At 36.7% G+C, this 23,322-nt stretch overlaps 1 protein-coding gene across 1 annotated transcript in view; it reads right to left on the bottom strand.

Moving 5' to 3' along the window:
• The window catches only part of ZGRF1 (zinc finger GRF-type containing 1), a 77,473-nt gene extending 54,256 nt beyond the window's left edge, over positions 1-23,217 (bottom strand). Inside the window, exons 1-7 of the mRNA XM_055342570.1 lie at positions 22,962-23,217; positions 20,026-20,115; positions 18,798-18,878; positions 10,994-11,053; positions 9,272-9,457; positions 6,664-8,926; positions 3,141-3,214 (exon numbers count right to left, since the gene is read on the bottom strand). Of these exons, the coding sequence (XP_055198545.1) occupies positions 3,141-3,214; positions 6,664-8,926; positions 9,272-9,457; positions 10,994-11,053; positions 18,798-18,878; positions 20,026-20,046 (2,685 nt within the window). The 5' untranslated portion in view covers positions 20,047-20,115; positions 22,962-23,217. The remainder of the gene's footprint in view (positions 1-3,140; positions 3,215-6,663; positions 8,927-9,271; positions 9,458-10,993; positions 11,054-18,797; positions 18,879-20,025; positions 20,116-22,961) is intronic.
• Between the last annotated feature and the right edge of the window lie 105 nt (positions 23,218-23,322).

Genomic DNA, 23,322 nt, shown 5'->3' with positions numbered 1-23,322 from the left:
ATAGGTTTGACATTGCCGAGTTCTATGAAGGCCAAGTGGAGGAGGTGACTGGAAAACTCATGGTCAACTGGTACCTTCAACTGCTATTTGGATGCAGGGCTTGCCAGAACTACTCTTGGAAATAAAGCTTTTTGGGCCCTCCAGGGAGCTGTGAATGGAGGCTTGTCTGTCCCTCACAGTACCAAATGATTCGCTAGTTATGATTTATTTTTTTTAAGATTTTATTTATTTATTCATAGAAACAGAGAGAGAGAGAGGCAGAGTCACAGGCAGAGGGAGAAGCAGGCATCATACAGAGAGCCTGATGTGGGACTCAATCCAGGGTCTCCAGGATCATGCCCTGGGCTGCAGGTGGTACCAAACCGCTGCTAGTTATGATTTAGAAAACGAGGAATTCAATGCAGAAGTGCATCGAAAGCACATCATGAGTCAGAATGTTGCAGATTATATGTGCTACTAATGGGAGAATATGAACATGCTTATAAGAAACAACTCTTTCAATACATAAAGAGCATAACTCCAGACAAAATGGAGATGTATAAGAAAGCTCATGCTGCTATATGAGAGAATCTAGGCTATGAGAAGCAGCCTAGGGACCCCTGGGTGGCTCAGAGGTTGAGCATCTGCCTTCAGCTCAGGGTGTAATCCCAGGTCCAGGGATCAAGTCCTGCATTGGGCTCCCTGTGGGCAGCCTGCTTCTCCCTCTATATCTCTGCTTGTCTGTGTCTCTCATGAATAAATAAATAAACAAATCTTAAAAAAAAAAAAAAAGAAGCAGCAGCCTAAGAAAGAAGTTAGAAAGAGGTGGAGCCATTACAAAATGCCCCTTGCTCAAGAAGAAAGACTGGGTAGCTAAAAGGAAGGCAAGCTTCCTTAGAGCTCAGCAGCAGACTGCTAAGAGCTAATAACCCAAAACACAATTTTCTATGAAGATTTTTCAGACAAAGACAATAATAAACTTACAAACCAAGCAGCTAAAAAATTAACTAAACAAACAAACAAACAAACAAATAAATAAATAAATAGAAGATAGGGGGATCCCTGGGTGGCTCAGTGGTTTAGCGCCTGCCTTCGGCACAGGGCATGATCCTGGAGTTCCGGGATCGAGTCCCATGTCAGGTTCCCTGCATGGAGCCTGCTTCTCCCTCTGCCTGTGTCTCTGCCTCTCTCTGTGTCTCTCATGAATAATAAATAAATAAAATCTTTAAAAATAAATAGATAGATAAATAAATAAATGATACTTAAGAAGTCTTTTAATAATGTGAGAAACATTATATGTATTTTTTAAGATTTTATTTACTTGAAAGAGTGTGTGAGAGAAGATTTTATTATTTATTTATTTAAGAGAGAGAGTGTGTGCGAAAAGATTTTATTTATTTATTTGAGAGAGAGAGTGTGTGTGAGAACAAGTAGGGGGAGTGGCCGGCAGAGGGAAAAGGAGAGGGAGAAGCAGGCTCTCCGCAGAGCAGGGAACCTGATGTGGGGCTCGATCCCAGGACCTCAAGATCATGACCTGAGCCCAAGGCAGACGCTTAACTGACTGAGCCACCCAGGCAACCCAAGAAAAACATAATATAGTAAGAGGAAAAGATACAAAACTATCTGTACACATCAATCTAACCATATTTTTAAAAATAGGCCAAAAAATGCTGGAAACAGTAATAATTATCAGTGGTAAGGTTTTATTTTTCTTCACTTTTTTCTGTATTTAAAAAAGAAAACACCCCTCAAGATTATTAAAAACAAAACAAAACAAGTAACATGGAAAATAGAGCAAGATACAAAATAAGGGTAAATGAAACATTTCACTTCCTTTTCTTTCAAACATGTCTTCTAGAAAGAGCAGTGCCATATAATGAATATCCCTCCAAATATGATAATAGCATCCCCAAGAACAAAAACGAATTTAAATGATTTATTCTAGAATTTCAGTGTATTCTAATTAGTGCTACAATTTTAATAGTATTACCATGGTTCCTAAACTGCTCAACAAGGTACTTTGGGGTGCCAGAGTAAACTCATCAGGGTCTCCACAAAATGTTTTAAATTTAAGGGAAGGGGTACCTGGGTGGCTCGGCTGGTTGAGCATTTGACTCTTGGTTTTGGCTCAAGTTGTGATCTCATGGTTGTGAGACTGAGGCCTATGCTGGACTCCACACTCAGCAGAGTCCACATAAAAGATTCTCTCTCTCTCCCTTTGCTCCTCCCTCCACTTGTGTAGTTTCTCTCTCTCTCAAATAAATAAAATTGTTAAAAATTATAAAAATAAAAAAATAAAAAATAATTTAAGGGAAATAAAGTGTCACTTGACATCTATAGATCATTGAATGAACTAACTCAAGGTAGTTCAGTTTCAACATCAGATCTTATGTCATTTCAATGGCATATCTTTTGAAAGCTGTTTTCAGAAACTGCTGATAAAAATCAATTACCATGTGAAAATCAATGTGAACAAGAAAACTAATCTATTCTAAAGTTTGGGAAGCTGTGCAATACCTAACAAGTGCATACATTCCATTAGTTATTGTATGTATTTAAAAATAACATGCTTACATGGGGCTCTGCACTGCGGGTAGAGCATACTTATAAAAAAAAAAAAAAAGGCAGGGTCAGGGAGTGTGCCTGGGTGGCTCAGTTGGTTAAACGCCGACTCTTGATCTCAGCTCAGGTCTTAACCTCAGTGTTTTGAGTTCAAGCCCCATAGTAGGTTCTGCCCTGGGCAAGGAGACCACTTAAAAAGTAAAGTAAAAAATAAAAAGTAAAGTAAAGTAAAATAAAATAAATTACAGTAATCCATATACATATATCAAATCATTATGTTGTACATCTTAAACTGGTACAATGTTGTATGTCAACTTTATCAATAACATTGGAAAAAATAAAAAGCTTACAAAATTACGAGGACATAATACTTAGTAAGTTGTTCACTACTATCTAATAAATGTAATTGCTAGGCTTTTTTTTTTCTTTTTCCCCCAAAGGATGTAATGAAAACAATTACTGAGATACAGTGGGGAGGTCATGAAACAAAATATCTCAGGACTCTCTATATTACTGTAATCTCATTACATGAACAGAACATTCTATATCAAAATAAAACAATATAGGAAAAAAAAAAACAATATAGGAAAAAAATGTACCTGTTGAGAATCCTGGTTCAGAGGAGACAACTTTGGTAAAGCTCGTAAAACTTCTGCAGTCGATCGTTTCCTAGCTAGAATAAATAAAATATGATTTTATTCCTCAGACGTATAGTTTTTTAAATTTTAAAAAAACATCTCTAGGGGTACCTGGCTAGCTCAGTCAGTGGAGCATTCTTGACTTTTTAAAGATTTTTATTTATTTATTCATGAGAGAGAGAGAGAGATTGGCAGAGACACAGGCAGAGGGAGGAGCAGGCTCCATGCAGGGAGCCCAACATGGGACTTGATCCAGGGACTCCAGGATCACGCCCTGGGCCTAAGGCAGGTGCTAAACCGCTGAGCCACCCAGGCTGCCCGCATTTTTTACTCTTGATCTCAGGGTTATAGGTTTGAATCCCATGTTGGGTATAGCACTTACTTAAAAATAATAACATCTTTTCAAAAATCCTCCTTTATAAAGCAAGGAATACAACTTAAGCTTGAAAATAGGGTAGCTTTGATAATTGTTGAATCTGGATATTTTAGGATTGTTGGATATTTCAGGATTCACTCACTATTCTGTATATCTGTGTAGTGTATGTGTAGTCAAATATTTCATGATAAAAATTCAATAAAAAATACTTTTTTGGTTACTTTCTAAGTCAGTAGTAGAAATGTTTCCTTTTCTTTTTTCAAACTAATTGAAAAATAAATACCAAGCCAACAGCTAATAACTTATACTAAAATGTGCTAAAAATGAAGTATTAACTGTTAGAATAAAGTTAAGACTATTAAGCTGCTAAGACACTGCTGCTATATGCAAATACAGACAAGAAAAAAGCACTTAATGCTATTTTTAAATCTATCTTAAACCCATTTGACTCTGGTTTGAGGAAAAAAAAATCAACTATCTTCTAAGTACATTGTACCAGGCACTGGGAAAATAGTAGTCTCTTTAACGAAAGGCCACAAAAAATTTAAACAACCAGATAAATTCAGATTATGATACAAAAGAGCTCCATAACAAAGGTTGATATGATAGAGAATAATGTTAGATAGGATGATTAGAAAGATCTCTCATGAGAAGCAACATTTGAGATGTGAATACAAGAAAAAGCTACCAGCTATGCCAGGAATAAAGGTGTTCAGACAAAAGTCAGAACAGGCAGAGTCTCCTGCCAACAGGAGAATTGACAAGTCTGCAGAATGGAAAAGAGGACAGGGTGGCTACGCCATACTACCTGCTTGAATAGCTGTTTAAAAATAGGATTTTTTTTTAAAGAATTTATTTATTCATGAGAAACACGAGGGGGGAGGGGGGAGGGAGAGAGAGAGAGAGGAGAGAGAGAGAGAGAAAGGCAGAGACACAGGCAGAGGGAGAAGCAGGCTCCATGCAGGGAGCCTGACATGGGATTCAATCCTGGGTCTCCAGGAACAGGCCCTGGGCTGAAGGCAGCACTCAACCGCTGAGCCACTGGGGCTGCCCTGGAATTTTTTTTTTCTTAAAGAAAAAGGTACATATTTGATCATATCAATTTCTTTAAGAAAACTATAGTCTTCTTCAAGAAGACTATAATTTTAAAGTGGTTATTATTTGTAAAAATGAAACTCAGAAGAGCCTGGCTGGCTCAGCAGGGGAGCATGAAACACGTGATCTCAAGGTAATGAGTTCAAGCCTCATGTTGGGTGCAGAGATTAAATAAAAAAACTTTATTGTAAAAAAAAAATCATAGCTCAATCTAGTTAAAAATTCATTTTTAGTCAACTGTTATTTCTGGTTTCATTATTTTCCCAATACATATCATAGATAAAGGGATTAGCATCTCTAATATATAAAGAACTCTTAAAAATCAATGAGAATAGAAAAGACCAACAGCCATTAAAAATCTGGAAAAAAGGGTAGGACAGTTTATGAAAAATATATACAACTGATACTTAAACATATGAAAATATGTTAAATTTCACTTGAAGTAAGAGAAATACAAATTTAAATACACTGAAATGCCATTTCTCATCTATCATATTAGCAAAAATACCAAAGCTTGGTAACACACTCTTGGAAAGACTGGAGAAACAAACACTCTCCCACATTACTGGTAGAGGTAAGAAATGGAGGGAATTTTGAAGTATCCAATAAAGGCACATATTTACCAAGGGACCCTACTGCTAGACATTTGCCCTGAAGATACACTTCAAACAATGTGCAAACACACACACACACACGGTTACTTAGTATCACATTATTTGTAATAGCAAAGTATCGGAGAGGTTGCATAAAGGATGGTTTATCCACAGTCGGATATTACACAGATGTAAACAATAAAATGAAGATATGTCCTCTGAATTGATAGGAAGCAATCTCCAAGATATAGTTAGTGAAAAGAAGGTGCTAAAGAATATATACAGTATACTGTCTTTTGTTGAAAAGTTAGGAACAAGAATGTAAATATGGAGGTATTTATTTTTGCAAAAAGAAACACAGAGATGACATATTGGCTATATATAACAGGTAGGTAAAAACAGGATGAAAGGCATAAGGAAGAGATCTGAATTTATGGTTTTATACAGCTTTGATTCCTGAACTAGATTAATATTTTACATACATCAACAAGGATGGGCAAAAAAGTCCTCATACTGAATATAAAAGTGAACTTTAACTATATTTACATCAAATGATAACATAATCACACTAAAGAAAATAACCCAAGTAACTTTTTTAAAAGATTTATTTGAGAAAGCATGCACATGAGCAGGGGAGGGACAGAGAGAGGAGAGAATCTCAAGTAGACTCCCCACCCTGCACAGAGCTGATGTGGGGCTCAGTCCTAGGACCCTGAGATCATGATCTGAACTAAAACCAAGAGTTGGATGCTCAATCAACAAAGCCACCCAGATGCCCCCACCCAAGCAACTTCTGAACATGATACTCTAACTATATAGTCTCAGTAGGATACATGGCAAAACCAAACAAAAAAATCAAAGGATTTGTGAACTTTACAAACTTGCTAGTAGTGATAATAGTGTAATAATTTGGAAGCCATTTGATGTGTATTATAGCCTGGGTGGCTCAGTTGGTTAAACAACTGATGCTTGGTTTCAGCACGTCATGATCTCAGGATCATGAGATTGAGTCCTTGTCAAGCTCTGCACTGGGTGTGGAGCCTGTTTAAGATTCTCTCTCTCGGGATCCCTGGGTGGCGCAGCGGTTTGGCGCCTGCCTTTGGCCCAGGGCGCGATCCTGGAGACCCGGGATCGAATCCCACGTCGGGCTCCCGGTGCATGGAGCCTGCTTCTCCCTCTGCCTGTGTCTCTGCCTCTCTCTCTCTCTCTGTGTGACTATCCATAAATAAAAAAAATAAAAAAAATAAAAATAAATAAAAAAAAAGATTCTCTCTCTCCTTCTCCTTCTGCCCCTCCACCTGCTCTTGTTCTCTTTAAAAAAAAAAAAAATCTGTAATTCTTTAATGTAGCTTCCAAAGCAAATACTTTTCATCCTCTGAGATATATAAAGAACAATCCAAAACAAACATGTCAATCTAACCTTCAGGATTACTATCTGGATTATATGTCTGTAGAGTTCCTTGTTGTTTAAAGGTAGTATTTTTCTTTTTCAATATTTCCAAGCCTTCTAAAGCTGTACTATGTTCAGACAATGACTTTAAAAGGGAAATGTTATTTATTAATCCAGAGAGTTCTGAAGGATTCCTAGGACTATTCCAATGTTGTTTGCTTTCTCCAGCAGGTTCTACTTCAATATGGTCATGGTCTAAACTTCTAATCCTTCCCAAATCTTCGGATTCAGGAATACATGCTTCTGTTTCTTTGGAAATAGGATGCTTTTCTCCCAGAGGGTACAACAAAGAATTGGAAACTTGGGTATTTGATTTACCAAGAACAACAGGTTCTTCAGAGTGATTCTGATTAACATTTAATTGTTGGATACTGATGTCACTGCTAGAAGTTGACAGTAAAACCTGTTCATCATTTTTGTCTAATTTATTTCCCATTATAAAAGGCTGAAGCCCAGACTGTTCCGAGAATAGGCTGTTTTCAGGAATCTGATTAGTGGCTATGTTTAACTGAGGAATATGTAAATTTGAGCTTATACCTTTAGACTTACTCAGTAGTGAAGTAATATCATAGTTAATTCTGACTTTTTGTATAGATTTATTAGCATCTTCATTGTTATCTACATATACATCAGTCCACTCTAAGGATGAATCAAAACTGCTTAATGTGTCATTATACTCTTCTATTTCTTTTCTGTTTCCAGTTTTCCAAGGTCCTGTGTCAAAACCTATACATGCTTTATCACAAAACTGTGACAGCAGAGTCTCTTTAGGAAATGTCTTTGTAGGCTTATCCTCCATAGATGTTAAATGAGACAAATGTTCACTGCCAACTTTCTTACAGCTTATATTTTCACATCTCTTTTGAACACTTGAACTGCTATCATTAACCAGAGTTTCCTTTACCCAACCCTCTGAATCCTGGGAAATTTTGTTATCTTCTAGTGATTCCTCCTCAGAGTCACTGGTTTCAAAATTGTTCAGATTAAAAGTCACCTCCACAAGTGGCTGTGTTACATTACTCATTGGTTCAGGAATACTATTAAGATTTTCATTATCAGTATTACTTTTAGAAAGCATATTGGTAAAGTCATCAGAGATCCTAGAATTGTTACTTATAGAAGACTCGATTTGTAGATGTTCAGATTCTGGCAGGGACGACATGGGTTGGTCATACTTTTCTGGGGTTCCACATATATTTATCTTCTGAGCATTTTCTCTAATGAGAATTGATCCTTTTAGACACATCTGGTCATCCTGACTAACAGGTATTTTATTATTTTTTTGAATGTCAGATTCTGATAATAAGCCATCATTCTCTACACTGCTACAGGTAAATGGTAAGCTGTTGCTTTTACAGAATGAAGGAATTTCCAATTTTACTTCCTGATCGCAAGATTGATCATTATCACCTACTGGCTTGTCTTCATTATAGTTTTTACCCTTTTCAGCACATGTTTCAAAAAATTGTATCCTTTTTTGTACCAGATCTTTCAAATTTAAATTTACATTATCTCCCTGAGTTTTGGGTTTCCTTTCTATATTATTTCCATCTTCAGTAGAAGAATGTACAGGTGAACTCTGTGAGGATAGATACATGGCCCATCTGCTTTTATATCTCATAGTATTTTCCGATTGATGCTGGTAGTGTAAATTGTCTGTGCTCTTCACCTCACCACACGTGTCTTGTTCAATTATGCACTTTGGTTTAGAAGGAATGTTTACACTTTCTTGTAATAGTATCTGAGGGAAATGTTCTGTAATCCCAGAATCTAGTTCTTTACCCATACTAGTTGATTTGGACTTCAGAAGAGCTAATATCTGTGCTTTGCTTCTGATGTTTTGTGAAACTCCTAAACAGTGAGATGTCAAACCATCTTTTTTTATGGCCTCATTGGATAGTAAAGAATTTGAATGCTTATTTACAGAATAGACAGCTGAGCAAAAATAATTTTCTTCACATAGCATTTCTGGGTTATTCTTAAAGGATGGAGTAGAGACAACAGAAGAATAATATAAGCCATTTTTCTCTCTGTTCTTGTAAGTGACACTGTTCTCAGGGTCTGTCGGCATATTATTTGTATCTTTCTTGCCAGCAGTAGAAAACAAAGGAGGTGTGTTGTAGAAGGGAGAAAGAAAAATAGAGCCAGGTTTCTTAGCCTCAAGTGATGCAGCTGATTCATCATTTTCTGTAATAACCATTTTCCTTGGCACTTGACGTGGTCCTTGAAAACCCTAAAAATATTAAAACAGTTATTAGCTCTTCCATTATCTAGAAAGAAACTATGAAGTGAATTGGCTAGAAAGAAAGAAAGAAAGAAAGAAAGAAAGAAAGAAAGAAAGAAAGAAAGAAAAGGGAGTGTGCTTTGCAAGGTAAAATAATAAAGATATAAAATTTTTAAAATTAAAATGTAAACACTCATTTCTAATAAGATTTTTCTAATTGGGGTTTACTTCCTGTCTACCTAAACATGCATTATGAAGTACCATTTAATGATAGAGTACAATAATTTCAAATTCAGTACTTCTTGAAAGAATATAAATATACATTGATTTCTTATTTTCAACAGAGAAACTTACAGTAAACTTCCTTTTTAAACCAGCAGGCTGACATCCAAGGGACCGCCCAGAGGATATAAATTTCCTTGGATTTAACTCTGACGTTTCTTTAATGACATCTGGTTTAATAGCAATGCTTCCAGCAACTTTAACCTCCTCAACTGTGATTAAGTATCGATCACCTTCTAAGTCATCTCCAGGTTTCACCTAAATTTTAAATAAATTTTAAAGAATTAATTTTTGAAAATAAATTTAAAATCATATACATCTAATTATTTGATTATGTGTTCCAGTAGGTCATTAGCACTAGCAAAACACAATATTCAATAAATAATTGTTACAATGTATGAATCAATAACTAAGTCTTCATTTATTTTCATGTACCAGTTAACTATCAATAAGCACAAAAAAAAGGATAATAATATGGCAAAAAAAATTTTCACTAATTTGCTTATTCAATATTATGCATGTGAGACCCTTTGTTGTATGCAGGAGGTACAAAGAAAAGACAAATATGCCCTCTCTCAAGGAGCTCACCAAGCAAGACAAATATGCGCTCTCTCAAGGAGCGCACTAAGAATCCATACAACTAAATGTAATTTTTAAAATTAGAGCTGTCAAATACCAATGATACATTTTTATAAATTCATGTCAACTACATGCTCATAATTACCACAAATTAAATATTATTATAAATTACAGTTGCTTAAATCATATTCCAAAAAAGCATTTATTACTTTAATAACAAAATTTTTTTTTTGAAAAATCAAAACAAACTAACAAAACCCCCAAAATATAGCACTCGCCATTGTCTCTGACTGAAGCATAAAAACGATTATCAGGGCATCTGGGTGGCCCAGTCAGTTAAACGGCTGCCTTTGGCTCAGGTCATGATCCCAGAGTACTGGGATTCATCCCCAGGCCAGGCTTCCTGCTCAGTGGGGAGCCTGCTTCTCTCTCTCTCTCTCTCTCTCTCTCTCTCTGCCTCTCCCCGCTGCTTGTGCACACACACTCACTTGCTCTCTAATAAATAAATTTTTTTTTAAATAAAAAAGATTATCAACCTAGTGGTGATACACAAAATCTGTGTATTATCACAGATAATGTGCTTAGTATTTTCTAATGAAATGATTTAAAATGAAGTAATAACAACAGTAGTTATATCCAAGTAAGCATCTACTGAGCTAGTACTTTTCATAGACCCTCTTGATAAATACAAAAATACTACAACCACTATCAATGCCACAAAAAATTTTAAAAGATTTAACATCATGGTCAAAATCAACATAACGATAATAAGAATATGCATTTTAACACTTTTAGAATCACCATACTAGGGTGCCTGGGTGTCTCAGTCGGTTAAGGGTCTTCTGTCAGCCCAGGTCATGATACCAGGGTCCTGGGATCAAGTCCCATATCAGATTCCCTGTTCTGTCCTATCTGGTGGGGAAGCCTGCTTCTCCCTCTTCCTTTGCCCCTCCCTCTGCTTGCGCTCTCTCAAGCGCTCTCTCTCTCTCTCTCTGAAATCAATTTAAAAATCTTTAAAAAAAACTTACTAAATTGCACTTTATATAAATTATTTCAAGTTTTTAGACCAACACAATAAAGTCTGTCTTATTGTCTATATTTTACCGTATCGAATTTAGATACCATGACTTTAACAATATTCATAAAGGAGGTAAAGAGATTTTTTAACTTAAATATAGAGATTTAAGTAACTTAAAAATAGAAACATTAAAATACCTCAAGGCACTTAAGAAATATACTCTCCAAACATTCTCCTTTGTCATCATATAAAACTGCCTATATTAAAACAAAATAAATGTTAAAAAGAAACAATATAATTCTGCTTTTCTTAAACACTTCAATAGCAAATCAAAACTGTTTCTATAAGTAAATCATATCATGAGAGAAATGCCCACTTTGTTCTGGATTAGAAAGTGGATCTACTTCAAATGTTTCCTAAGCAACTATTCAGTCTGTGCAAAAAAGCAAAAGTATATGCATAAGAAATTCATGAACTTAATCTCTACCAGGAGGATCCTGGAATGGAACTGGGAAAAAAACAGAATTGGAATGCATTAGAGGGCAAAACAGGAAGCAAGATGAGTAAACAAATTACAGTAATGGTGTGGCATGGAGGATTGGGGAGATGATCAGTGCTTGAAGTAAGTCATCAGCATTGGGATAGGAGACTTGTTTATGAGGTATAAGGAATAAAACTTTAAAAAGGAAAGTTACTAACTGGGAAAAATACTTACAAATCACATATCTGAAAAAGGTTTCAGTAAATATATAAAGAATTCTCTACAAGTTGAATGGAAGGGAAAAAAAGGAAGCTAAGGTAATTATAATTTTCTGCGTTTCTCCTTGTGTCTTTAGCCATTTTTTTTTAAATTGTTTCTCCTCTAGCCCCTTATATATTGCGGATTCCATCATCTTAGAGAATAGTTTGGCAGTTCCTTAAAAGGTTAAAAATAGCAATTCTACTCCACTCAGTATATATAGAGAAATGGAAACCTGTCTCCACAAAAAACTGCACAAATTCATAGCAACATTACTCATAACAGCCAAAAAGTGGAAACTCAAATGTGTATCAATTGAAGAATGGATAAATATGATATATCCATGCAACAGGCTACTACTGAGCAATAAAAGGAATAAAGTATTGAAGCATGCTTCAACATGAATGAACCTTGAAAACACACTATATGAAAGAAGTCATTCAATGAAAGGCCACAATTATATAATCCCATTCATGTCCAGAACAGGCAAATCTATTGAGACAGTAAGTAGACCAGTGATTGCTTAGGGCTGGGAGGTGGGTACTAAATAGTGACCACTAGTGGGTAATAGATTTCTTTTTGGGGTGACAAATGTTCTAAAATTAGATTGTAATGATGGTTGCAAAATTCTGTAAATATACTAAGAAACAATGAACTGAATACTTTAAATGGGTTTATTGAAGAGCATGTGAATTAAATCTCAATACAGCTGTTTGAAAGATTGGTGTTTACAAAGGCTCTATCTTTTCTCTGCTATTCTTTACATTCTATACTCTATCTTTTTTTTTTTTTTCTTAAGTAAGCTCCACACCCAGTATGGAGGAGTCCAACACAGGGATGGAACTCACCACCCTGGATTAAGACCTGAGCTAGGATCAAGAGTCAGACGCTTAACCAACTGAGCCACCCAGGCACCCGTCTATACCCCGTTCTTGAGTAATAACATCCACACAAAGTAGATCATGTCATGATTCTGCTCAAATCCTTCCAGTATATCCACACCTCCCAAAGAACAAGAACAAAAGTTCTTTCAATGACCAATAAGGCCTAAATAATCCCCTTGATCTCCATTCTTATCCTTGCTCACTCTACTCCTAGTTGTTTGCTAAACGACTAGGAAAACATATTCATTTAGTTTACTGGCCTGTCTCCTCCCTGCTTTTTCCATGAAGTCAGAGATTCATGTGTTTTATTCCCTCTGCATCCCATAGAACAGTGTGTAACTCGTGCTTACAAAATATCTTTTAAAGAAATAAATGAATGAATCACCTCCAGAAGCTTCAAATATCATCTAAATGCCATATACTCCCAATCTGTATTAGTAGTCCACAACTTTGCTGAGTTCCAGGTCTCTAGAGCCAATTACTTAAATGTGTCCTATGACACTACAAATTCATTATGTTCAAGGGACGCCTGGGTAGCTTGGTGGTTGAGTATCTGCCTTCAGCTCAGGGTGTGATCCTGGAGTTCTAAGATCGAGTCCCAGATCAGGCTCCCTGCATGGAGCTTGCTTCTCCCTCTGCGTATATATCTACCCTCTCTCTGTCTCTCATGAATAAATAAATAAATAAAATATTTTTTTAAAAAATCATTACATTCAAAATGGAACAAAATGTCTTAATTTGGGGGTGTCTGGGTGGTTCATTCAGTTAGGCATCTGACTCTTGATTTCGGCTCAGGTCATGCTCTCAGGGTCATGGGATCTGGTCCCATATTGGGCTCCACACTCAGGGCAAGGTCTGCCTAAGATTTTCTCTCCCTCTGCCCCTCCCCCTGCTTCTGCAAGCACATGCGCGCACGTGCACTCTCTCTCTCTCTCCCTATATATATATAAATCTTTTTTAAAAATCATTTTTCCCCTAACTTGCTTTTTCTTTTCAAGATATCTTATTCAGTACCATAATCACCATACAAAAGCCTGAAAATCATGGATTCTTCACACCTTCCATATCCAAGAACTTAAGATTCTATAATATTTTCATAATTTCTCTCTAATCATCCTTTCTCTCCATTGTCATTGCTAATGACTACTTGGTCAGATCCCCATCATTTTTGTGTTATTCTTTAGCTTACAGTCTTCTTAAATTCAATCTTTCATCCTACACAGCTTAATAGTTATGTTAGACATTGCTGCCAGAGTGATCTTTCTAAAACAGAAACATGATTATGTTACTCTCTGGTCATAATTCTTCACTGGCTCCTAAAGCTTATACAAATTCTCTCATGATATGACTCCTGACTACCCCTTTAAGCCATACATTCTACTATTTCCCAATACGAGCCCTTCATTCCAGGCATATTTAATGGCTTCTAGTTCCCCAAATGTTTACGTTTCATGCCTCCATGTTGTTGTAACTATGACACCAACTTTAGCTCCTTTCCCTCCAACCTATCAATTCTGTTTACAAAACAAAAAACAAATACTCAAAAAATACTCTTTATCTGGAAAGACTCCTCTGAACCAGACTTTGATATTGCTTCTATAGAACCCTAACCATATCTCTATACATATTATAATCCTTATGTTCTTAGATAAAAGCTCCTTGAAGACAAAAACTATAATGTTACCATTTATTGCATTCTTACAATGTGCCAAGCACTTTGTGAGGAGGTTTATACATTTTCTCATTTAATCCTCAAGACAACTTAAAGAGACCATAGGCCTTGAGAAGCTAAATAACTGGTCAAGATTATACACCTAATAAGTGAAAAGCCAGGATTCAAACTCAGGTCCATTGAGTTTGTATGTCTTATTTAAATTGTCCCATTGCCTACCAGCAAAATATGTTTATTAAATGATGACTCAAATAATGAAGATGATCAACCCTGACAGCAAAGACTTGGACAGGTAAAGGTAATACTAGCAAGAGAATAAGCACTGGCTTGGATTTGAGAAGAAGGGTGTTATTTAGTATACAGTGAGATTACTAACTTTCCTGGATCACAGAAAATCCCTGCGACTAACTTGAATTTATCTTGTTTTCCGAAGGCTTATCAATGCAAGGGATAAAATGGACATTCAATAGATACATGCTATAGTTGAAGATAAAATTGGATTACAACACTAGTGTGACCCAATATTATAATTTTGTACCGGAAGACAGGAAGGATATGCAAAATCTAATCAGAGATTTTTAATATTACAAAATCTGTGAGACTTTGAAGAGTTGGCCCAACCAAACAGGAAAAACGTTTTTTAGAAAATTACATAGAGGGCAGCCAGGTGGCTCAGCGGTTTAGTGCCGCCTTCAGCCCTGGGCCTGATCCTGAAGATCCAGGATCAAGTCCCACCTCAGGCTCCCTGTATGGAACCTGCTTCTCCCTCTGCCTGTGTCTCTGCCTCTCTCTCTCTCTCTCTCTCTCTCATGAATAAATAAATAAAATCTTTAAAAAAAAAAAAAAGAAAGAAAGAAAGAAAATTACATAAAATAAAATATCATCAACGGTGAATGGATTCATTAGTTCAGGACAAATCAAATGATGAAAAAATATGAATGAGGACTCCAATTTACTTGGAACAGTAATATTTTTATTTAAAGTTTGTTTTTTATTTTATTTATTTTTAAAGTAATCTCTCAACCCATCATGGGGCTCAAACTCATGACCCTGAAATCAAGAGTCACACATTCTTTGGACTAAGCCAGCCAGGTGGCCCCTATGGGAAAGTACCTTTTAACTCCTGAAACATTTGAAATGGACAGTGATAAGGCAGTAATTCAAACCAAATATAGCAATGTTTTGAATTAAGATCATGAATACGTTTTAGTAATTATGCAACCAATGATTTTAAAGCATTCTGTGTTATTTTAATTTTCAAAAAATATTTTTTATTTTAAAGTAGGGGCACCTGGGTGCTTTTGTCGGTTTAAGTGTCCAACTCTTGATTTTGGCTCAGATTATGATCTCAGGGTCATCAGATCAAGCCCCACATCAGACTCTGTGCTGGGTGTGGAGCCTCCCCTTCTCCCTCCACCCCTATCCGCCATCCCTGCTTCCTCTCGTTCTCAAAAAAAATTTACTTATAATGCTTCAATTTACATTTTACATGCATCTAACAGATTAGACAAATTACACATTTATGACTCTAAATGTGTAACTTAGAAATTAATTTTGGGTGTTACTTTTTAATTGGAAAATGGTAAGTTAATTTTACTGTTTATAAACAGGATTAGAAAACTTACAGTATTTTAAGAATAATTATGTTTATGTTTAATTTCTTAGATACACTAGAAGGATTTAATTGGGAGGCTGTTGTTTGTTAGGACAACTAAAGTGCTAAAGAAACTCAGGGACAGCTGGCTGGCTTAGTCAATACAGTATGTGAGGCTTGATCTTGGAGTTAGAGTTTAAGCCCACCTTGGATGTAGAGAGATCACTTTTAAAAAGAGTCGGGGGCGGTGTGGGGCTCCTGGCTAACTTGATAACAGCATCTGACTCTTGATCTCAGGTTTGTGGGCTCAAGCTTCATGTTGGGTGTGATTGATTACTTAAAAATACTTTAAAAAAATAAAGAAAATTTAAAAAAATCAAATAAATTTGTAAATTTAAAATATTTAAAATTTTTATGTTTGTTAACAGATTATTAAAAGTATCTAACTAGAGCAACTGGGTGGCTCAGTTGTTTGAACACCTGACTCTTCATTTCAGCTTGGGTCATAATCTCAGGGTCATGAGATTGGGCCTAGCATCAAGCTCTGCACTGGGCATGGAACCTGTTTGGGATTCTCTCTCCTTCTCCCTCTGCCCACTCACGCTTAAGAGCTCTCTTTCTCTCAAAAGAAAAAATAATAATAAGATAAAATCATTTTTAAAAAAGTATCTAGTGGGGCGCCTAGGTGGCTAGTCAGTCAAGCATCTCTCTTCAGCTCATGTCATGATCCTAGCGGGCTGGGATCTACCCTAGTAGGGCTCCCTGCTGAGTGGGAAGCCTGCTTTTCCCTCTCCCTCTGCCCTTCCCCAGCTCTGCTCACTCTCTTACTCTGCACTCTATCTCAAATAAATAAAATCTTAAAAAAAAAAAAGTATCTAGCTTGTACAACTAAGTTGACTGAACACTAAACCCATTGAAAGTTAAAGTTAATAGGATTTGCAAATTGAACTTGAAGGCTTAAAGTAAAACTAGTTTTTCATTTACTTTTGTTTTAATTAATTAAATGTTAATTTACAAATCATAAGTAGGCTCTCTACATTGAAAAGCTTCTCTTATAACTTCACAATGATAGATAAATGGAGTAAGAACAGAATATAGAGTAAGTCAGAAAGACAATTATCACATGAAGAGAGGATCATAGGGGAAGAGAGGGGAAAATAAGACAAAATCAGAAAGGAGACAAACCCTAAGAAGTTTTTTGTTTTTTTTTTTTAAGATTTTATTTATTTGAAAGAGAGAGCACAAGCAGGAGGAGCAGCAGAGAAAGACCAAGAAGCAGACTCCCTACTGAGCAGGGAGCCCAACACAGAGCTTGATCCCAAGACCCCAGGATCATGATCTGAGCCAAAGGCAAACATTTAACTGACTGAGTCACCTAGATGTCCCAAGACTCTTAACTATAGGAAACAAACTGAAGATTGTTGGAGAGGAGGTTGGTGGAGGGATAGAGTAACTGGGTGATGGGCATTAAGGAGGGCATATGATGTAATAAGCACTGGGAGTTATATGTAACTAATGAATCACTGAACTCTACCTCTGTAACTAATAATACACTATATGATAATTGAATTTAAATAAAGTTAAATTAAAAAAAAGAATATGGGAGATCTTTAACTGAAGATCAGGACTAAAGAGCAGTTAAATAAAATATTTTAAAAATAAAAATAAAAGTTGCTAAGAATAAATCTTAAAAGTCCTCAACACAAAAAAGAAAAGAAAAAAATCTTAACTATGTATGCTGACAGATGGTAACCACACTTATTGCGATCATTTTGTGACATAAACAAATATCAAATCATTATGCTGTATACCTGAAACTAATATTTTTTTAAAAAAGATTTTTATTTATTTATTCATGAGAGACACAGAGAGAGACAAAGAAAGAGAGACAGAAACAGAGACACAGACAGAGGGAGAAGCAGGTTCTATACAGCGAGCCCAATGTGGAACTCGATCCTGGGACTTCAGGATCACACCCTGGGCCAAAGGCAGGCGCTAAGCCACTGAGCCACCTAGGAATCCCTAATAGAATGCTAAATGTCAATTATACCTCAGTAAAACTAAACAGAGCAGATTGCTTTCCCTAATTCGGTGGGCCTCATCCAATCAGCAGAAGGACTGAAGAGAACAGAAGCACTGAGTAAGAGAAAATTCCTGCCTGTCTCTGAGCTGTGACAGGAGTGCTCTCCTGCCTTTTGACCCAAACTGAAACACTGGCTCTTCCTGAGTCTCCAACTCAGAATTGTTGCGAAGAATAGAGGAGCCAAGAATGTTGCGTAAGGTTATGAGAACTGGTAAGAAAATATTACAATTCAGTACATGGAAACACTTGGAATGAGAATAGAAACCCATAAAGGAGATAACCATATCTAATAGAGTAAAAGACAACCTCAGTAAATAATTCTCTCAAGACTGATAGGATCATATCATAATCAAAGTAAATGATTCAGAGAAAATGTGAAAATAGAAGAACTCTAGGGCAGCCCAGGTGGCTCAGAGGTTTAGCACTGCCTTCAGCCCAGGATGTGATCCTGGAGACTGGGGATTGAGTCCTGCGTCAGGCTCCCTGCATGGAGCTTGCTTTCCCTCTGCCTATGTCTCTCATGAATAAATAAATAAAATCTTTAAAAAAAAAAAAAAAAAGAAAAGAAAAGAAAGAATAAAAGAAAATAGAAGAACTCTATACCTAATTTTAAAAATTGGCAAGTTTCCTAAAATGGTTTGTCAACTCTATGTATCATTTCACTGAGAGCATTACGGTGTTAGAAATATATTTTAATATAGTTTTTTTTTGTATCATTAAATTCTTATTGCCTGCAAAGAAAAAATGTGCTAAAATTATTAAAAAGTTTTATAGAAAATCTAATTCAAATTTTAAAAATCAAAAAGCAAATTAAATAATGTTTACTGAACTTTTAAAATGCACAAATTAATCAGTGTAATGTGCAACTTCTGTTTTCATATTGTATCAGCTTACGGACATATCCAACATTTTATCCTCTACAGCGTCTTCTTAATATTCAATGAAAGGCAAGAATCTAGCTTTCTTTTTTTTCTTTTTATTTTTTTTTAAGAATCTAGCTTTCACTGTAGTCAACTGCTTTGTACTTACTTTGTTTCCTAAGTGAGTGATCTTCAGAATTCCATCTTGCCACACTTTTGACTTCTTCATCTTTTGATGAGTATACAGTACCTTATTTTCAAAAGTACAAAAGAAATGGTTTCTATTTATATGTATCAAATATTATACATCCTTATACCCTTCCCCACATATAAAAAATATTTAGATATCTTTTATTGAAATAAAAGATACCATAACAATAACAACAAAACATCAGGGCCCCTGGCTGGCTCAGTCGGTAGAGCATACAACTCTTGACTCAGGCTTGTGCATTCAAGCTCCATGTTGGGCATAGAGCTTACATTAAATAAATAAATAACAAAACATCAATTTCAAAAAACAAAACTTGGTAGTAAAAGAAAAAACAGGGTAGAAAGGACAAATAAAATTTAAGGAGAAAACTGAAAACTAAACAAAAAAAAATAATTTGGGGCTTCTCGGTCATCAGTGAGAAGGAAAAAGTTTGTTGGGTTACACATAGTCATAATCTATACTCAAAATGTAGTCCAGAGACTCCTAGAGATTCCCAAGACTTTTTTCAGGGGTCTTAAGGTCAAAACTATTTTCTTGATGCTATTTGTCTTTTTACTCTCATTTCTTTGGGAATGCATAGTCATCTCCCAGGGTTATGTAGGTGCATTGTTACAAGATTCAATTTCAGACTGAATGCAGGGGTGGATCTAAGAATTTAGCTGTCTACTATTAAATCAAATGCTAAGGAGATTTGCAAAAAAATATATAGCAATGCTCCTCTTTTCAGTGTGTTTTTTTCTGTTGTTGTTTTGGAAAATATAGCTATTTCCATTTAAAAAGTGATTTACGTTCAATATAACAGGCTATTTTTAATGAATTAACCAATATTTTTTATATTTGTTATAATTTCTCATATAAAAGACATCAATAGATATAAGCCCCAAAATCAAAATTCTCTGGGGTAATTTTTTGAGTATGGAGATCCCTGGGTGGCTCAGCGGTTTAGCGCCACCTTCAGCCCAGGGTGTGATCCTGGAGACCCGGGATTGAGTCCCACGTCAGGCTCCCTGTATGGAGCCTGCTTCTCCCACTGCCTGTGTCTCTGCCTTTCTCTCTCTCTCTCTCTCTCTCTGTCTCTCTCTCTCATGAATAAATAAATAAATAAAATCTTTAAAAAAAAATTTTAAATAGAGGATTAAAAAAAGAAATTAGGAAAAAGGAAATACTGAAAACCGGTACAACTCACAATAAATTCCTGGCTTTCCATTATTTCTTCTAAAATTATAAATCAGTCTGGTCCAGAAAATAGTCCTGGTTATTCACTTATTTATATGATCTAAAATGAAAATAGACAAGTAATATTCAACTCTGATGAAAATAATATCAAATTCAACTGTTTCCCATAAACTCTTGACATGAAAAAGGAATAAGAATTCTAAGACTATGTGACTACCAAGGGAAATCCAGGTGTAATCACATTATCTGATACTAAGCACACAATAAAAAAGTGACCCCATCCTGTGGAAAATGAATTTGCCAAGTAAAAACTAAGTAAAATATATGAAATAATTAGCAGTGTGCAAAGCTTTTTTCCAAGTGCCCTAACATGCATCAGAAAATGATCCCTCTTCCCCCAACATTTAAATTCCTTATGGAAAGAGCTTCAACTTTCCATTTTCTGAAATGCTATGGCCACCACAAGACAGCCCCCCTTGTGTTTTGAATTTTTCCTTTTATGTCTTTAAGTCAATACATCACAGTATCCAAGGACCTAATACACAAATTTCCTGTGCGAGGAACACTCTTTTCAGTATCATTGCAACAAGTACTGTATTTATCCTATGCTACTGGATAAAACTGTTATTGTGGGGAAATCTGGAAATCTAAATCTACTGTTGGTGAACAGAGATGCCAAAGAAAAAAAAAAGTTTTCTAAAGAAGTGGTTCCAAAGATAGGATTCCTGGACCAATAGGATCAGGACCACCTGGTAACTACTTAGAAATTCAAGTTCTTGGGTCCTACACCTGACCTTTTATTTTTTTTTAATTTTTATTTATTTATGATAGTCAGAGAGAGAGAGAGAGAGAGGCAGAGGGAGAGAGAGAGAGAGAGGCAGAGGGAGAGGGAGAAGCAGGCTCCATGCACCGGGAGCCCGACGTGGGATTCGATCCCGGGTCTCCAGGATCGCGCCCTGGGCCAAAGGCAGGCGCCAAACCGCTGCGCCACCCAGGGATCCCCTACACCTGACCTTTTAAATCAGAAAGTCTGGGGATCCCTGGGTGGCGCAGCGGTTTGGCGCCTGCCTTTGGCCCAGGGCGCGATCCTGGAGACCCGGGATCGAATCCCACGTCGGGCTCCCGGTGCATGGAGCCTGCTTCTCCCTCTCCCTCTGCCTCTCTCTCTCTCTCTCTCTCTGTGACTATCATAAATAAATAAAAATTAAAAAAAAATCAGAAAGTCTGAGGTTGGACCCATACTTTGTTTTAATATGCCCTGAAGGTGTTAGTGATACATGCTCAAGTTTGAGAACACAGGGCTAAAAGACCTAGGAGAGATTCAATAAAAGTATAATTTACAATTCTGAATTCAATTCCCCCTTCATACATATAAGATATACCACATACATATTATGTATAAATTACATGTATTTATTTAGTACTTGCCAGACACCTAGGTTGAGGTACTAATATGAACAAATACAATTCCTAATCAAGGCATTTTCAGGAAAGCATGTTGATAAACAGTATTTACAATAAAACATGACACAAATAAGCATAGGAGGAGCACCCAAATGGGTCTATGGCATCAAATAAGGCTTCCCCCTAAAAATGTAATGTCTAAGCTGTAAACTGAAATAACCATAACCAAAAGAAGATGCCAGGAATGTATTTCCAAAAAGGAATCAATGTATAAGGTCCTGTGAAAGACACACCAAGGCATGACCAAGGAATTCAGTTCAATTAAGGGGTCAAGTTAAGACCATGAATAGTGAGAGAGAAGATTGAAAAAATGAGCAATAGGAGTCAGAGAGCCTTCTATGCTATGTCAAGTTGTTTGAACTTTCTATAAAGGGAGTGCAAATGGTAGGGTTTTAAGAATAAGATTACATAATCTAACTTGGGTTTTACAAAGATCGCTCTCGTTGCTGAGATAGGAGGGATAAGGGAGAGAAGCCCGGGTGGCGCAGCGGTTTAGCGCTGCCTGCAGCCTGGGGTGTGATCCTGAAGACCTGGGATCGAGTCCCACGTTGGGCTCCCTGCATGGAGCCTGCTTCTCCCTCTGCCTGCGTCTCTGCCTCTCTCTCCGTGTGCTCTCATGAATAAATGAATGAATGAATAAAAATCTTTAAAAAATAAAATAATAAAACGTTTAGAAGAGGCCTAAGTCCTACGTTCAAAGGAGTAAAAAAACAAAGAACAAAGGAGTTAAAATACCGTGTACCGTTAAATAGTTGAAATGATATCAGCTAACAACATGACTTTTAAATGAAAATTAAAAAAAAAAAAATTCTGGGGACGCCTGAGTGGTTCAGCCCTTGAGTAGACACATCTGCCTCCCGCTCAGGGCGTGATCCCGGATCGAGTCCCACGTCAGGCTCCCTGCATGGAGCCAGCTTCTCCCTCTGCCTGTGTCTCTGCCTCTCTCTCTCTGTGTGTCTCTCATGAATAAATAAATAAAATCTTTTTAAAAAAAATTTTTTTTTCTAAAAATCTTCATCTATCTACGTCAAATGTTGACCCACCTCCAACGGGTAAAAGTTCAACGTGCAAAGTTTTAAAAGTGGTAGGGAGACCTCAGATGTTTGCAATAATTCTATAACCACAGATGTGCACATTACCTCCCCAAAGATATTACCCATACGTCCTTATGCTGCTTTATACATTCATATATAAAATTCTGTGTTCTCCATAAAATATGAACCATTCTTATTCATTTTTAAGTACGAGGAGATGTTTTTGGTCTTTTTGTTTTGGAACAAGCAAGATCTTTAGAATCCCTAAATAGTTCAGATTTAAAAGCTCCAGAGTCTCAAACCCAGTATCCTGTTAAGAAGTCACTCAGTCCAAATGACCAAGAGAAGCCCACATTTACCATGATTCTGTGTAACCGAATGGCAATGAGACTTGACCCTCTGTCAGGCCTAAATAAACACAAAGAGCAAAACTCTCTCAGGTCCTTACACTTGTGCCGGAAGTGCAACGCAGAGGCTGGAAAGGCTGTGAAGAGGAGGCATCGATTTTACAGAGATTCGGAGCAAGCCGCGGCTGTCACTCCGCACACCTGGCTCCAAACAGCACCAGCAACGGTTCGCTTCCGGCGCAATAGATCCTTTCAACACTTTGCCCTAAATTGCGACGCCGCCTCTCGTCCAAATCCCCTCTCCCATCCACCTTCACTCCCAGAGAAGCAAATGACTTCACCTGTCCGTAAAACACACTTTCGAATTTCTCCCGCGGAGGGCTGTGACGTCATCAACCCGGGACCGCACCGGATCAGGACCCACTACTCAGCCCGCCCACAAGTACCGACGTTTGCAAACCG

This window comes from Nyctereutes procyonoides, unplaced genomic scaffold (genome assembly GCF_905146905.1).
Source record: "Nyctereutes procyonoides isolate TBG_1078 unplaced genomic scaffold, NYPRO_anot_genome, whole genome shotgun sequence".
Taxonomy (NCBI): Eukaryota; Metazoa; Chordata; class Mammalia; order Carnivora; family Canidae; genus Nyctereutes; species Nyctereutes procyonoides.
The sequence above is the reverse complement of the archived record's forward strand: the minus strand, read 5'-3'. Positions and strand labels throughout refer to the sequence as shown.